The sequence below is a fragment of the Notechis scutatus genome, chromosome 13 (assembly GCF_049901735.1).
Source record: "Notechis scutatus isolate UNSWTSFEM ecotype Mainland chromosome 13, rNotScu1.2, whole genome shotgun sequence".
NCBI lineage: Eukaryota > Metazoa > Chordata > Lepidosauria > Squamata > Elapidae > Notechis > Notechis scutatus.
This window is the reverse complement of record NC_142021.1, coordinates 13,494,400-13,509,391: the sequence shown is the minus strand read 5'-3', so window position 1 is coordinate 13,509,391 and position 14,992 is coordinate 13,494,400. Positions and strand designations below refer to the sequence as shown.

The window sequence follows — 14,992 nt, the reverse complement described above, 5'->3', positions numbered from 1 at the left end:
ACCACCATCCCAAAAGAGGTATCTGCACACCTTCATAATTCACTGCAGATTGACTTCACCTGATACCCCAAGCTTGGAAGGAGCCCTAAGGCCACTCCCAGGACAGGAATCCAGGGCAGGGTGACCAATGGGCATCTTCAAGGCGTGAGCCAACCAGAAGCCCCGGAGGAGGCCTGGACATCTCACTTGGAAACGAGAAGACTTAGCCAAGGAAGCAAGCAACTGCTTGTAAGAAAAGGGGAAATGGCCAAGAAGGATCTTAATAATAGCAATATCACTTGGACATATACCGCTTTACGGTGTTTTACAGCTTCCCAGAATTCCCCAGCCAGTTGAAGTCTGCCAGGCTTAAAGTTGCCAAGGTCGGAGACCCCTGGTTTACAGCCCTCCCTAAGTAGTCTACAGAGTCAGCATCTTCTTCTGAGTGACCCTGTGACCCTGAGGACAACCACTTCCGTTTGAAAGGAGGGGCATTTCCTGATGGGAAGAGTGGTCAGCCCAGTGGGGCCCACTGGGCTCTCTTTCCTGGAGGCTTTCAGACAGGGGTGGAAAGCCACCTGGGTTCTTGAACTGAACTAGATCAGTGATGGCGAACCTTTTTGGCACCGAGTGCCCAAATCTGAATGCATGTGCATACCTGCATGCCGGAGCGCCAGAAAACCAAAGACCAGCTTGCTGGGGCACGCATGCCTGTTTTTGGCCATTTTTGCAACCATTTTAGGCCATTTGGGGGCTGGGTTTTGACCGTTTTTGGGGGCGTTTTTGGCCATTTTCAAAAATGGCCCAGAAAACGACCAGAAAACGGCCTGTTTTTTGGAGACCAGCTGGCCAGCGTGCATGTGCAAGCCAGAAACCAGAAGAGTAGCTGGTGACAGTGCGTGCACCCACTGAGAGGGCTCTGCGTGCCACCTCTGGCACGCATGCCATAGGTTCCCCATCAGGACTAGATGATCTCCTTTCCAGCCCTTTTGAACTATACTGCCATCAGCCAGAGATAAATTCAAAACTCCACCTCCTATCACCCAAGGCTCAGGGCAGTCCTCACTAACAGCAGGTGAAGCAAAAGTTTCTGTGGTCGCACGACTGCGGACTGGGTTGCACCTAATATCGGTGCAAAAAAATAGGTCCCTGTATACAGAATGCCAGCAGCCAGCCAAGAGCTCCAGCCCAGCCTTCTCCCTCTCTCTCTCTCTCCTTTTGGGTTTTTTCTCTTTTTTCCTTTTTTTTTTTAGATGGCAGACCTTGGCTGATCTCGAGAGGCTGGATCTAGCTGGCTTTGAAAGGAGACCACCAGGAAATTTGAGAACCGAAGTTACATGGCAAAGTTGTTGTTTTTTTTTTAAAGGGGGGGGGGAGAATCGCAGAAGAACTGGCAATTGCAAAGTGCTTTGTCACAGTTGCCAAGAAAACTCCATGGATATGTTTCACACTGTCGGTCAGAGTCGAGTTCGCCTCAAAGGACATTTTACAATTGCAGCTTTTTCCCAAAGATCCCCCAAAGCGGAAGGTACGGGAGGAGATGTCCTGCTGCCAGCAGCCAGGAACAAAAAGTCCGCTCCATCGGCCAGAGTCCCTCTCCGCGCTTAATGAGCCCTTTTGGGGGGGGGAGGGACCTGGGGGACCTTTCTTCCAGGAGGAGGGCGGCCAGCAAAACAAAGGCCCTTTATAGGTCTGACCTTCAGCGCAGACCAAGCTCTCCTCACTGGACCAGCTGCCGAAGAGGCCACTCGCTCGTGGGCCATCCTGCACCCAGCCGGCTCCAGGACGGCCTGAGCTGAGCAGGCAACAGCAGGACCCCCTCCTCAGCTGACCAAGCAGCACATGGGGTGGGGGGCACCTACCCCTGAATGCCTGGCTGGACTCGCTAGCCGGCCTCAGCACTGCCAGCCATGTGGTCATTAAGCAAATCCAGCTCCCCTCACTGACTGCTTCTTGGAAGCCAGCTGGGAAAGCCACGTGATCCTGGGATGCTGCAGCCATTGTAAATGCAGGCCGGTTGCTGAGTGCCTGTCAGCCTTCCAGAACCCCCCTTCTGCTTGTCTTTCCGGCTGCCATAGAAACGGGGGGAGATTGATTGGGTGATGTGTGTGGGGGAAAGAGTGCTGGAGGCTTGAGAGGGTGAACTGTAAAACTTGGGGAAACTTTCTTGACTATGCTTCCTTGCTTACTGCACAGATGTAGCCTCTTATCTGTCTATGCCAAGGCCAACCGTCTTGGCATACCAGATGTGTGAAATGCCACCTGAAGATGCTCCACGTGACACTATACACATCTCAGATTGGATGGCCAGTCTGAACTGTTGGGGGTGGGAACAGGGGATAGCTTTCTATATGTGACTTTCACGCCTAACGCCTCAGATCTTGAATTCTTCTGATGCTCCCACTTCAATTTCCAGTAAAAGTCCTTTTCTCCAAAACAAGGGAGTCTAAGGTTTTCTTCCTTGGATTTTGAATGGAGCCTCACCTGAGAGTGCCTGAATTCTGATCGCATGGCATACAGATACTGCGAGGGTTTTTAAGTGCAAGGATTTGTCGAAAGTCACTTTTTTACAGTGTACTTTTTGAAGAGCCACTAAACAAACGGTTGTAAGTTGAGAGCTCTCTGTACTTCTGTTAAAAAGATGGCAGCTGCACACCTTTTAAGGACGTCTGTGGATGTTTTAGCATCTCCTGCCCCCCCCCGGGTCAGCCCCACCCACCTCAACGGGTCTCTTCCTGAAACATGTCTTCCCTGTGTTATATTGAGGGGGCTCAGACTCAAGATAACTGCAGGGCCCGTGGTTGTCACAACCAAAGGAAAGAACTCCTAGGTACTCGACCTCCCGGAGAAAGGGGAGGAGGTAAATCCAACAAATAGCCCTTAGACTTAGATACCGCTTCACAGTGCTTTCCAGCCCTCTCTAAGCAGTTGACAGTCAGCCTCTTGCCCCCAACAATCTGGGTCCTCATTTGACCCACCTCGGAAGGATGGGAGAATAGTCAACTTTGAGTGCCATGCCCTTGTTGGAGTCTCATTCTGAGGGGAAGATTGAGCAGCTGACAGGGAGTGGGAGTGTGGCTCCGGTGGCTATGGAAGAAACAGGGGAAGGGCACAGTCCGGCTGGCCATTCAGAGGAAGACTCAGGGCCACCCCCTCTTCATCCTAGGGCATGCAGGGAGAAACGGAGAAGGGAGCAATGTGGCTTACGGGAGAGAAAAGGGCCCTGATCCCTTTCATTAGCTGCAGCTGAGGGAACAGGATATAAGAAGGGTGTTTGCACACAGCACCTTGCTGGAAGCAAAGCATGCATTATCTTTTCAAGGCTTATCTGGGTTTTGGCGTTCTCCCAACTGTGTGTGCTTCATTATCTTTTGGAAGTCTGCAATTTATTATCCTGGCCTGTTGTGTTAATTTACTTCAGCGTGGTTTGTGTTGGTTTTTTTATTTCTAATTTATCTGTACTTTGAGTTTGGACTGCATTTCTTCCCTTTGTAGACTGTTTTTGGAAGAGTTTGATCTCCAGCCGAGGATAACTGGAAATTGTAGGCCAAGTTGGAGTATTAAAAGGCATTTATCTACTTTTGTAACTTTGTTATTTTTGTGCCATGCCCCGGGTCATCACATTGAGTCTGGTGATATTCGAACTGCCAAACTGCAGGCAGCCAGCAGTCAGCAGAAGTAGCCCGCAGTACTGCCCTCTAACCACTGCGCCACTGCAGCTCATAAATAAATAAAGCATCATTTAATCTAATATCTAAAATGGCTGAAACTTCAATTTATTCCGTCTATGGAGATTCTCAATCATCCAGGTCATGGTTGTCCCAAAGGGTGTTTTTTCCAAAAGGCAGATAGACTCTTTTGTTCTTTGTTTTGAAAATATTTTGCTTTTCATTCAAGAAGCTTCTTCGGTTCAACTTAATACAAAGCAACAAATGATAAATTAACAACAGAAATAAAATTTTAAAGAGGGATGATTAAAGCAAACAAATTTAATGAAATAGGGGGGAAATTTATAAAATCAGTGTTGGTGGAAGGCAAAGGGAACAAACCTACTCAAGAATAGATGTCGTTTTGAAAGGGATAAGGGCACAATTGGAATATATAGTAAATCTTTTAATTGTTATAGAATTATAAGAAAAAAATGGTCTCCGGGAGTGAGGTGTACTGTAATGTTTGTGTTTTTTCTTTTTTCTTTTTCTTTTTGTATTTAGATGTATATGTATTATGTTTATTTGTATTTTATTTGTATTTAAAATAAAAATATTAATTAAAAAGAAAGAAAGAAGCGAACCATTTTCAAAGGAAAAAGCCAAGAAAGGCCAGTTGCCTTTTGGAAAAAGCACCCTTTGGGTTGTGCTTATTTCGAGCGATTTGGTTTTGCAGAAGGAGCCCTAGCAGTGATTTCTAGATGCTGGTTTCTGAGATCCATGGCTCTGACCGAGAGCATGTGCAACGTTTCTCAACTCTTGAAGATATGTGGGACCAAACTCCCAGAATTCCCCAGTCAGTCACGAATTCTGGGAGCTGAAATCCACACAACTTTAAGCTGCCAAAGTTGAAGACTGCTACTCTGAGGAAATTAAATCAAAATGTCCCAACAGCATACAGAGAGGCTCCCCGTGGGGCAATGCAAGATCAGCTTCGTTGGTACATCCTTTAAGAGGAGGAAACGATGGAAGATTGAAAAAAATCCAGGTGGAAGCAAAGAGACCTTTTACCTCTGAAGCTCTGCAGCATTAGGAGACCAGCCAGCTCCTAAATCTGCAGGTAAACCACCAATCAGGATTCACTGAGTCCCAGTTTCTCATCTCCAACTCTTATGAGAAGAGGAAGAGTAGCTGGATTCACCTTTAGGAAGGAGGTTTTGGGCCAGGCTGGTAAGAGTAGCTGGAATGCTAGAGCGAGGGGCACAAGCCTCAAGGCTGGAGGAGACAGATATCTAAAGATGGTCTGAAGAATCATCTTGAGGTTGGATTTGTGGCTTCCTAGCACCTTGTGCATCACTCAGGACTAGAAACAATTGGTGGGAAAAGGCTGAACAGGTTTTTAAGATTCCTGAACTTTCTGGCAGCAACAAACCTGGAATCTTCTGGTGGGGGGAGGAAGAAATATATGCAAACTGCTTCCCCCTCCCCCCCCCCACTCAATGTATTTATACATTAATTCAACAGGACCGTTATAATTTGGAAGTATGCAGATAGACAGCTGCTAAATATGGGTACTGCAATCTACGTTGTGATTTTTCAAAACTACAAACAAAAAATTAGCACAACAGTGGAGGGGAAGGATGAAATAAGAAAAATAAAAAACAACAACTGAGATGTATTTTTTTTCCTAAATCTAAGTCTAACTATACACAGAATGAGAATTGATCTACAAAAGTATTTGGGCGCGCTACGTGAAGAGAGTAAAGAGGGGATGAGGCTGGTTTTGTGATTCCTGAGTTGGAAGACAGAAGGGGGGAAGGGGAGCTACACACTGTATCTGTACCTTTGATCTATGGGGTGCTGGGACACGAAAGTGCCCCTTCAGTGCCAACTACTGACCATAGGGCATCCACGGCCACAGAAGGAGGAGCTCTGTGGAAGCAATGTCACAGAAGAGAATTTAGCCCCGGAATCCTTGGTGTCCTGCACTGCAAGGGAGCGACTGCTTTGGCCGGAGAAGAAGGTTGGGGCGCCAGCAGGATTCAGCCAGTGGTCAAGAGAACTTCATTCCAGGAAGGCTTTTCAGGGGAACAGGAGAGAAACTGAAGGTGCCAGGCACCACGTAGGCAAGATCACCTCCATCAGCAATTGGCCAGGCAACAGGTCTAGGGCAAACTTTCTGCACAACAAACTTTCCCAGTGAGGTGCTTGAATGACCTAGGCCAGGGGTCCCCAAACTTGGCCACTTGAAGATTTGTGCACTTCAACTCCCAGAATTCAGCTGGAGAATTCTGGGAGTTGAAGTCCACAAGTCTTCAAGTGGCCAAGTTTGGAGACCTCTGGCCTAGGCCCAATATGGAGAAGAAGACCTCCACTCCTGGTCACTAACTGGCCCTTTTCACCTTTCAAAATGCAGATCTTGACCTGTGTCCTCGGTCTATTGAGCATCTACAGACCAACCCATGATGGTCCTCATATCACACTAAGCTAGAAACCTTGATTTATTTAGCACAGTGGCTGGGGAAAACCCATCCTGCCAAAGTGGAACCGAATGCACCAGGCCAGGGCTTCGTGCAATACCTGAATGCAGACAAAATTTCGTTTGCCCTCATATTTTTTGGCCATTTTTAGTGTTCCTCCTTTGTCAGGAGGTGGCCCAAAAATAACCCAGTCTTCATTCACACCCACAGATGTATAAAATGCAGCGGGGGGAGAGGGGGAGGGGGGCAAGGAAGAAAAGAGAAATAAATACTCTGAAAGGGCAGCTCTGAAGGACTTTTTCTGTCTTTCACATCTGGCCCAAAGATCTTTACAACGCGTACTTGAAAGTAATGTTATTTCCAAACAGGTATATTGAAGATTATAAACTGGATGGGGGGAACCATTGGGGGGGAGGAAGGGATCCACCATCCTGATCCTTCCTTGCCCTCACTCCTCTCTCACAAAATAAAAACCCCATTAGACAATTCCAGCCAAGCACTTTCCCCATTCTATTGAGTCGAGATCTTATCTTCCAGCAGCATCCAGCTCAAGCCTCCCTCTTTAACCCAGCAAGGGGGCTCCCACTGACCCAGCTTAAAGCCCATTAAGACCCGTCTCCCCGCCTCTCAGAAAGAGTGAAGATGGCTACTAAGCAACCTCGTCAAGAAAACAGCTCGCCAATTCCCTAGGTTGGCATTGCGAGTAGGTGGCCCACTACATCGTCTGAAAATGTTTAATATTGATTAAGACATGTAAAAAGAAAAATTCAATAAAAATTAATCTTTTTAAAAAATGCAGCTTACCAGGCTGTTAACTGGTGCTGCTCGGTGGATCTCTAAACCTGGTCCCAAGCATGATGCAAAGAATAAGGGCCCAATTTCAAAGCAGGACTCCAGGTAAAAAATTTTGGAGATGCTCCTTTAAAAACTTCAAATGTTTGAACGGAGGCAGACCATCACTAGGGAAATAGCTCCCCCCGCATCCCTCAAAAAATAATGTTGGCTCCAAAATACCTTTATGGACTCAAGTTTCTAAACTTTTTAAAAATGGCTTTAATGCTACCATTTTAATCTGTAGCTTGCGAACAGTTCCTTTTTTTTATTATTGTTTGACTTTTTATAGTACATTGTTGCAAATATCCATATAATGAAGGGTGATGCTTTTATTTTATCCATCCTTTTAAAAATCAAAGTAATGGATGAAATAAAATGCCAAGAACAAAAATGGTCAAAGCTTCCAGCCATGCATGGAGTGGGAGAATGGTTGTGGAACAACAAAAACTCAAAATGAAACCCTTGATCCCTGGAGTCAAAAGGGGAGCAGAAGATTTCCCACCCACCCCCTAAAAAAAACCAGGCAGAAAATTATAGGCATCATGAAAGGGGAGGGGCATGACGGGGGGGGAGGGAACAAGACCCAGGACAGAATTCGGTTCTCCAGGGAATCATCTTGCCTAGACCAAGACCCTCTTAAGGTGGACAACCTTTGGCTGTGGGGCACACACACAACCCCCAGAACCCCTTTTGAGGGCCTTGAGCAACCTGGGGCTGGCAGGACTTGTTGGACTTTTAGGCATAACCCTTAAAACTACCCAAGAAAATCAAGGAATCCCCAAATTGTTGGCTCTGGCCTCCCAGCAACACCATGGCATTGCTGGCAGAAGTGTTGGCCTTTGCAAAAATTCTGAGTGCCAGCAATGTGCCGTTGGGTCTTCCCAGCCAGGATCCCTAAAATTTTGTGCCAGGCTGCAGAGTTTGGAATGAGCAGAGGAGGGAAAAAATGGGAAGCGGGAATTATGGTAGCTGAATGTTACGGAGATTGTCTAGGGAGAGTCTCAGTCGTCCAGGACCTGGTTGTCCCGAAGGTGCTTTCTGGTTTTCATTTGAAGAGGTTTCGCTTTTCATCCAAGAAGCTTCTTCCGCTCTGACTGGAGAATGGTGGGGAATGGAAGGATTTATATTCCGTTCCCCACCATCCAGTCAGAGCTGAAGAAGCTCCTCAGATGAGAAGCAAAACATCTTCAAAGAAAAACCAGACAGTCCAGTTGCCTCTTGAAAAAGCATCTTGGGACAACCTGGATAGAAAGGTGACTCTATATTAGCTTCTGCAAGTACATTGAAATAGCTCGATTTCTAACAGATGATGGTTTAGGATTTAGGACTTTTAGGATTTGTGCTCTTCCTTCCCCAACACAGAAACCCGAGAACTGTAGTTTGACAGGATGCTGAGCCTTTGCAGGAGCTCCCAATCTCTGACTAACACCTGGAGGAAACGAGGCGAGTCTCAAAAACACTGAAGGATGGGAGAGTTCATTCCCAGCTCTGACCCAAAGCCCTTACCTTCCCAAACTGCTCGAAGTATTGTTTGACATCCTCCACAGTGGTGTTCACAGACAGGCCGCCTACAAATATTTTCTTAGTCCGTGTTACCATCTAGAAAACAGAAGAAGGAAGAGGCTGCAGTGCAAGATTCAGAGATGATGATGATGAAAACGATTAATAATAATAATAATAATAATAATAATAATAATAATAATTAATAATAATAATAATGTGTTATCTCAATTGCAATTGGAGCCCTTGGAGCAATACCTAAAGGGCTACCTTGCTATTTGGAAATTCTGAATTTATCAGACTTGAATACCCTGATTCTACAAAAAACCACCCTATTTGGAACAGCTTCTATCCTCCGACGCTACCTGAACAGTTCCTAGGTCCTTGGTTAGGACTCAAGCTGCTGAGTTACCAACCAGCCCCAAAGGCTGTGAATCTCACTAAAGATATAATAATAATAATAATAATAATAATAATAATAATAATAATAATAATAATAATAATAATAATAATAATAGTAATAGTAATAATAATAATAACTTTTGCAAGAGAAGGTCCCATGGCAGGCTGAGCTAGGAACAGATTTAACAGATTAACAGAGTTGGAAGGGACATTGTAGGTCATCTAGTCCAACCCCCTGCCCAAGCAGGAAACCATGGCAGTCCAATCTCTTCTTGAAAGCCTCCAGTGATGAAGCACCCTCGACTTCTGAAGGCAACTTGTGTCCCCCTGGTTGATTGTTCTCACTGTCAGGAAATTCCTAATTATTTCTAGCTTGAAACTTTCCTTGATTAGTTTCCATCCATCATTCCTTGTCTGGCCTTCAGGTGCTTTGGAAAATAGCTTGACCTCCTCCTCTCTGTGGCAGCCCCTCAATTATTGGAAGACTGCTATCACGTCTCTCCAGGTCCTTCTCTTCCATAGACTAGATATGCCCAGTTCCTGCAACCTTTCATCGTATGTTTTAGCCTCCAGTCCCCTCATCATCCTGGTTGCTCTTCTCTGCACTTTTTCTAGAGTCTCAACGTTTTTTTTAGTGATGACCAAAACTGGATGCAGTACTCTAGGTGTGGTCTAAGGCTTTATTATAGAGTGGTATTAGTACCTCCCTTGATCTCGATTTTATCCCTCTGTTAATACAATTTAGGATTGCAATAGCTTTTTTGGCTACAGCTGCACATTGCTGGCTCCTATTTAGCTGGTTGTCCACTAAGACTCCAAGATCCTTCTCACGGTTACTGCTATTGAGCCTGGTTTCATCCAGTCTCTATGGGTACTTTTCTTGCCTAAGTGTAAGACTTTTCTTTTCTCTACACTGAATTTCATTTTGTTAGATCAGGCCCAGAATTCCAAGTCTGTCCGGATGGCCAGTGCAGGCAGCTGTTCTGCAGAGGTCCCAAGCAGAAGGCGTTCGCTGCTCTGCCGAAAGAGGTCCAGGTCTGGAGTGGAGAACTTGTGCTGCAACCTAAGTGCTTCTGGGCAGCTTGCCTTCAAACAGCCTGGATTGCAATCACAAAGAAAAGAATCAACTAGCCAACAGCTTCTTCTGCCCCAAGGAGATTGGCAACATTTTGTGAACATCTCAAAGTGGCGCTATCTCAGGTGCTCGGATCTCCTGCCAGCAAGTTCATTTCTGACGTTGGGGGTTTGAGGGACTCCCTCCCTCCTGCCCTCCTTCCACCTGGTGCTTCTCTTCACGTGCCCAAAGGCTTCTTAGGAAGAGCCTAGCAGGGGCCAAGCCGTGGCCTATGAGGACTATTAGGAGTCACAGTGGCGCAGTGGTTAGAGTGCAGTACTGCAGGCTACTTCTGCTGACTGCCGGCTGTCTACAATTTGGCAGATCGAATCGCACCAGGCTCATGGTGGACTCAGCCTTCCATCCTTCCGAGGTGGGTAAAATGAGGACCCAGATTGTTGGGGGCAAAAGGCTGATTCTGTAAACTGCTTAGAGAGGGCTGTAAATGTCTAAGGGCTATTACTAGTGTTATTGCCTTCCTTCCTTCCTAACTCTGCCCACTGGCAGCAGTTTGATTCTGACTGGCTCAAGGTTGACTCAGCCTTCCATCCTTCCGAGGTTGGTAAAAATGGGGACCCAGATTTTTGGGGGCCAGAGGCTGACTCTGTAAAACCGCTTAAAGAGGGCTGTAAAGCCCTGTAAAGCGGTATGCAAGTCTAAATGCTATTGCTACTATGGGCATGTTATGTGAGGATAGATGAGGTCTTCCCATCTAATACACGGTGCAAAGTTGTGGGATTTGTGTGCTTTTGAGCATTGCCAGTAAACAGAAAGTTTGGGGCCAAGCCTCCCCTGCCAAGTCACTTCACCAATTTCTGTTTTCATGACTGCGGCTCTCTCTTTATGCTTTTGCTGCTTGTAATGTGGCATGGATTAATTTGGCACCGTAGTACATTCTGTAATGCTCTAACTTTGGGACTGTGTATACTTTCACAGCCCTGGATTTGTGATTCAATGCTTGGCTTCCACTTCAATGGAAAGCAAACTAAACATGCAAAGAGATGGGAGGGAGAGAGAGAGAGAACGAGGGAGATGACACAACATGCCAAAGTGCATCTCGGAAGAGACCATGGGAGGACTCCCCATTTCAAACTCCAGAGCACCTTAATTTTGAAGGTGGATCTTGGAACCACTTCGCTTGCAACAGGAATGACTCAAGGGAGGGCAAAGTTAATCCAGGGCAATTCTCAGCCTTGAAAGCTCCCCGTTCCCCGCACCCCGAGCAACCTACCTTCTGTCACCAAACTGCTTAATGGAATTAACCCAGTTCCAGCCCTGAGCCGCAGAGCTCTTCCTTGGGCTACCTGATCCGCTCAGCCACCTGCCCACAGCACCCTTGGCACAAGGAGCCCAGCAGCCTCTCGGGGAATATCTGGTGTGTGTGGGGGGGGGAAGGTATCAGAAGAGCCGAGCAGAGAATCTTTCGTGGGAAAGGAAAGCATCCAAACTCAATGCTTCCCAGGTGAACCTCTGCAGTTTTTCTTTCTCAAGGCTAGACGGTGAATGCTCCGGGACGAGGGCACCATCTGACAGAGGAATTTCAGTCTCTGTGCGCATGTTTTTGGTGCCACCGGGTCTCATCCAGCATTTTGTTTGCCATTTTTTTCCAATAATCATTCTTAATGGCACACCTTGGGAAGCCCACAAGCATGTATCTAACAGAGCCGGCAGTCAAATTACAGGCAATCCTCAACTTATGACCACGATTGAGCCCAAAATGCTAAGTGAGAAATGTTAAGTGAGTTTTGCCCCGTTTTATGGACTCTTCCCACCACGTTTGTTAAGTGAATCACCTGCGGTTGTTAAGCTAGTAACACCGTTGTTAAGTGAACCTGGCTTTCCCATCTGGCTTTGCTTGTCTGACGGTTGTAAAAGGGCATCAGGTGACCCCAAGACACTGCAGCCATCATAAATAAGAGCCAATTGTAAATCACATGACCATGGGGAGGTTGCAATAGTCACAAGTGTGAAAAATGGTCATAAGCAGGGGTGGGATTCTACCTGGTCGGACCCGTTCTATAGAACCGGTTGTTACGATTCTGCACAGTTCAGAGAACCGGCAAATCGAGCCACTGGCACGCCCCTCCCCTCCCTGTCCACCCACTCCTTACCTGGCATGCGAGCCGTCAAACTTGCCTGCATAAGTTGCTATTTTTCCTTTTTTCCTCCCCTGACCATCAGCGAACCGTGCTGTGCTGGGAGATTTAGATTAACTAGAAAGCAGGAAATCGTTGGATTTCTTGCTTTCTAGCTAATCTAAAAGCAGAGCTGAACCTTCCTTAGGACAGAAGCTTCTATTTTTCAGTGCAGACTCAGGCAGCAGATTGCAGAAAGGTAGATCTCTGAGTGAATCTATGATTCTGTGAGCAACTCAATCTGCCTGCCTGCTTTGCCTGATTTTGGCTAAAAGTTGTTCTTTTTTAATAAAAAAAAATTCAATATTTACATAAATATTTATATTTACATACAAGCCATGCCCAGCCAGTCACATGACTACCAAGCCACACCCACAAATTAGGCCATGCCCATAGAACCGGTTATTAAGAAATTTGAATCCCACCCCTGGTAATAAGTCACTTTTTTCAGTGCTGTTGTAACTTTGAACGGTCATTAAAGAAGTCAAGGAGTACCTGTACTACACAATAGCATTGTGGTCTCCTGGCTAATGTAACAATGCCATATAATAATAATAATAACAACACTAACAATTGTTTTAATTTGAAACAAGAGAAAGCTGGCAGGTTGCAAACAAGGCAAATCTTGTGGCTGGCATACCTTGAAGGTGTGTTAGGGTTAAGGATTTTGAGGACTATGGCAGGAAGGGTTGGTTTCCCAGAAGCAAAGTTGCTTCCTTTTGTGAAAGGCAATTTGGTGTAGTGGTTATGGTGCTGGTCAAGCATCGAAAACAGCTGGGATTTCTCTCTCTCTCTCAGTCCAACCCACTGATAGGTTGGTTGTTAGGGTGGGGGGAAAGGGACGGAAGCATTATTTATATAGCATCTTAAGTCATATAAAATAAAAGCAGGATATAAATCTAGTAAGGAAGAAATAAAACCCTACACACATATGTGGGAATGACCTTGAGAGACACAGGAAGTGCCGCAGACTAAACAATCCTGCAAACGTTCGCTCGTTTCACGGAAGGAAAAGGGGCGTGGGAAGCGTTTCAGAAGAGACCCTCCCTAGCTTCTTAGGGAGTAAAAGGAAAAGAGAGAAGGGACTTTCAGACTTGTGAGATTCTGTTCATTTAATCTTGCAATAGAGAGAGAGCTGGGATTTCTTGTGCTTCTTGTCTGGACAGTCTTGAACCTTGTTAACCCACCCTCCAACCCAAAAAGGAGCAGGAAAAAAATTGGCCCTGCCCCTTTTGTGATGGCCCAACTTCCCTAGGCGAGACCCCCACCCACCCACCCAAATGCCGGAATGATGAGAGCTGGAAGGGCAGCCTCCGTGCCCAAAATGTTCTGGTCCCAAATGTGGTAGTTGGGGACCACCTATATAAGAACACCATTTCGTGAGCCTTGGTGGCACAGTGGTTAGAATGCAGCATCGCAGGCTAATTCTGCCGACTACCAGTAGTTCAATCCTGACCGGCTCAAAGTTGACTCAGCCTTCCATCCTTCCGAGGTGGGTAAAATGAGGGCCCAGATTGTTGGGGGGCAAGAGGTTGACTCTGTAAACTGCTTAGAGAGGGCTGAAAAACACTATGAAGTGGTATATAAGTCTAAGTTTGTGCTATTGCTGTTTTCCTTCCTTCCTTCCATCCTTCCTTCCTTCCTTCCTTCCTTCCAACAGTTTGATCCTGACCAGCTCAAGGTAGACTCAGCCTTCCATCCTTCTGAGGTCGGTAAAATGAGGATCCAGACTGTTGGGGGCAAGAGGCTGACTCTGTAACCCACTTAGAAAGGGTTATAAAGCACTGTGAAGTGGTATATAAGTCTAAGTGCTAGTGCTATTTCTATAATTGTCAGGCAGTATCGCCACAGTTTAAAATAGGCTGGTGTAGCTCCTTGACATTCCCGTGGTTCAAACCCAATCAGATTTACACTATTGAAGTTTCTTCACCATCTCTGTCCCGGAGAGAGCTGGTGATCCACTAGCTCAGCCTTACCTCTGTTGGTCCTTAAAGCACCCCATGTTAACAGGATGGCTTTTCATGGAACACAAAGAGTCCATGCTTAATAAACACTGTTTATTAAGTTTTGGTTTCATTTATTAGAGTTTATTAGATCCCTCCTTTATGACTCTGTAAATAACTCAAGGTGGCGTTTTACACAATAGCTGTGGCTTGCAAAACTTTCTGAGTTGTAACCATCCATTGGGGACTCAAAAATCGATGGAGGAACAAAGATCAAAATAAAGATACAAGTTCCTAGATCGCGATTGAGCATGATGGCCAAATGTTTCAGTTCATGTGGAAAGCTGTAATGCAGCCACCCACTTGAAAATTTTGTCATTTTAATTTCTGCTGCCTAGAAACTCTTGTAGCTTTTACCTCTTACATTTTGCTGCTGTTTTACATTTTCTTTTTAGCTTGCTTTTTGCCACTGTTTTGTTTTACTTTTGTTCTGAAGACCAACATGCTAGTTTTTTCTTTAAAATAAAAATACCTTTAAGAATTACATAAATAAAATGTACCTACCTTAGGCTGTGCTCTGCGAGGGAAGGCGACCTTCGGGTCAATCTGAAACAGAAAAATGCATTTTTTTCCAATCAGGGTTGATGTATCTACAGTTTCTACTGGGGACGAAATATTCTCCAGCATCGTATACAGAAAAATAACACGGCAGCATAAAAGAACATGCATAACCAAGAATATGACAATTTGCTTAGTGTAACTATTAAAAACTGGGGTGTAATCCAGGGTCTCCCTTGGATCCCTTCACGAAAGTAGAACTTGGCAGTATTTCCTGGTAGATGTTAACTATTCCAAAGAACCTTGGAAATTACAGAGGGGGGCAAAAAATGAAAGATTGAATGAAATTTAAATAGAAACCAATGAAGAAGTCTTCGTTTAGTAGTGAAAAAAAATCAAA

General features: G+C 45.6%; 1 protein-coding gene across 4 annotated transcripts in view; it reads right to left on the bottom strand.

The window, feature by feature from the left end:
* Nucleotides 1–14,992, bottom strand: part of MSI1 (musashi RNA binding protein 1) — a 59,801-nt gene that overhangs the window by 27,068 nt on the left and 17,741 nt on the right. For all 4 annotated transcript variants that reach the window (XM_026689358.2, XM_026689357.2, XM_087943086.1 and 1 more), the window contains exons 5-6: nucleotides 14,599–14,640; nucleotides 8,447–8,539 (exon numbers count right to left, since the gene is read on the bottom strand). In XM_026689358.2, the coding sequence (XP_026545143.1) occupies nucleotides 8,447–8,539; nucleotides 14,599–14,640 (135 nt within the window). The remainder of the gene's footprint in view (nucleotides 1–8,446; nucleotides 8,540–14,598; nucleotides 14,641–14,992) is intronic.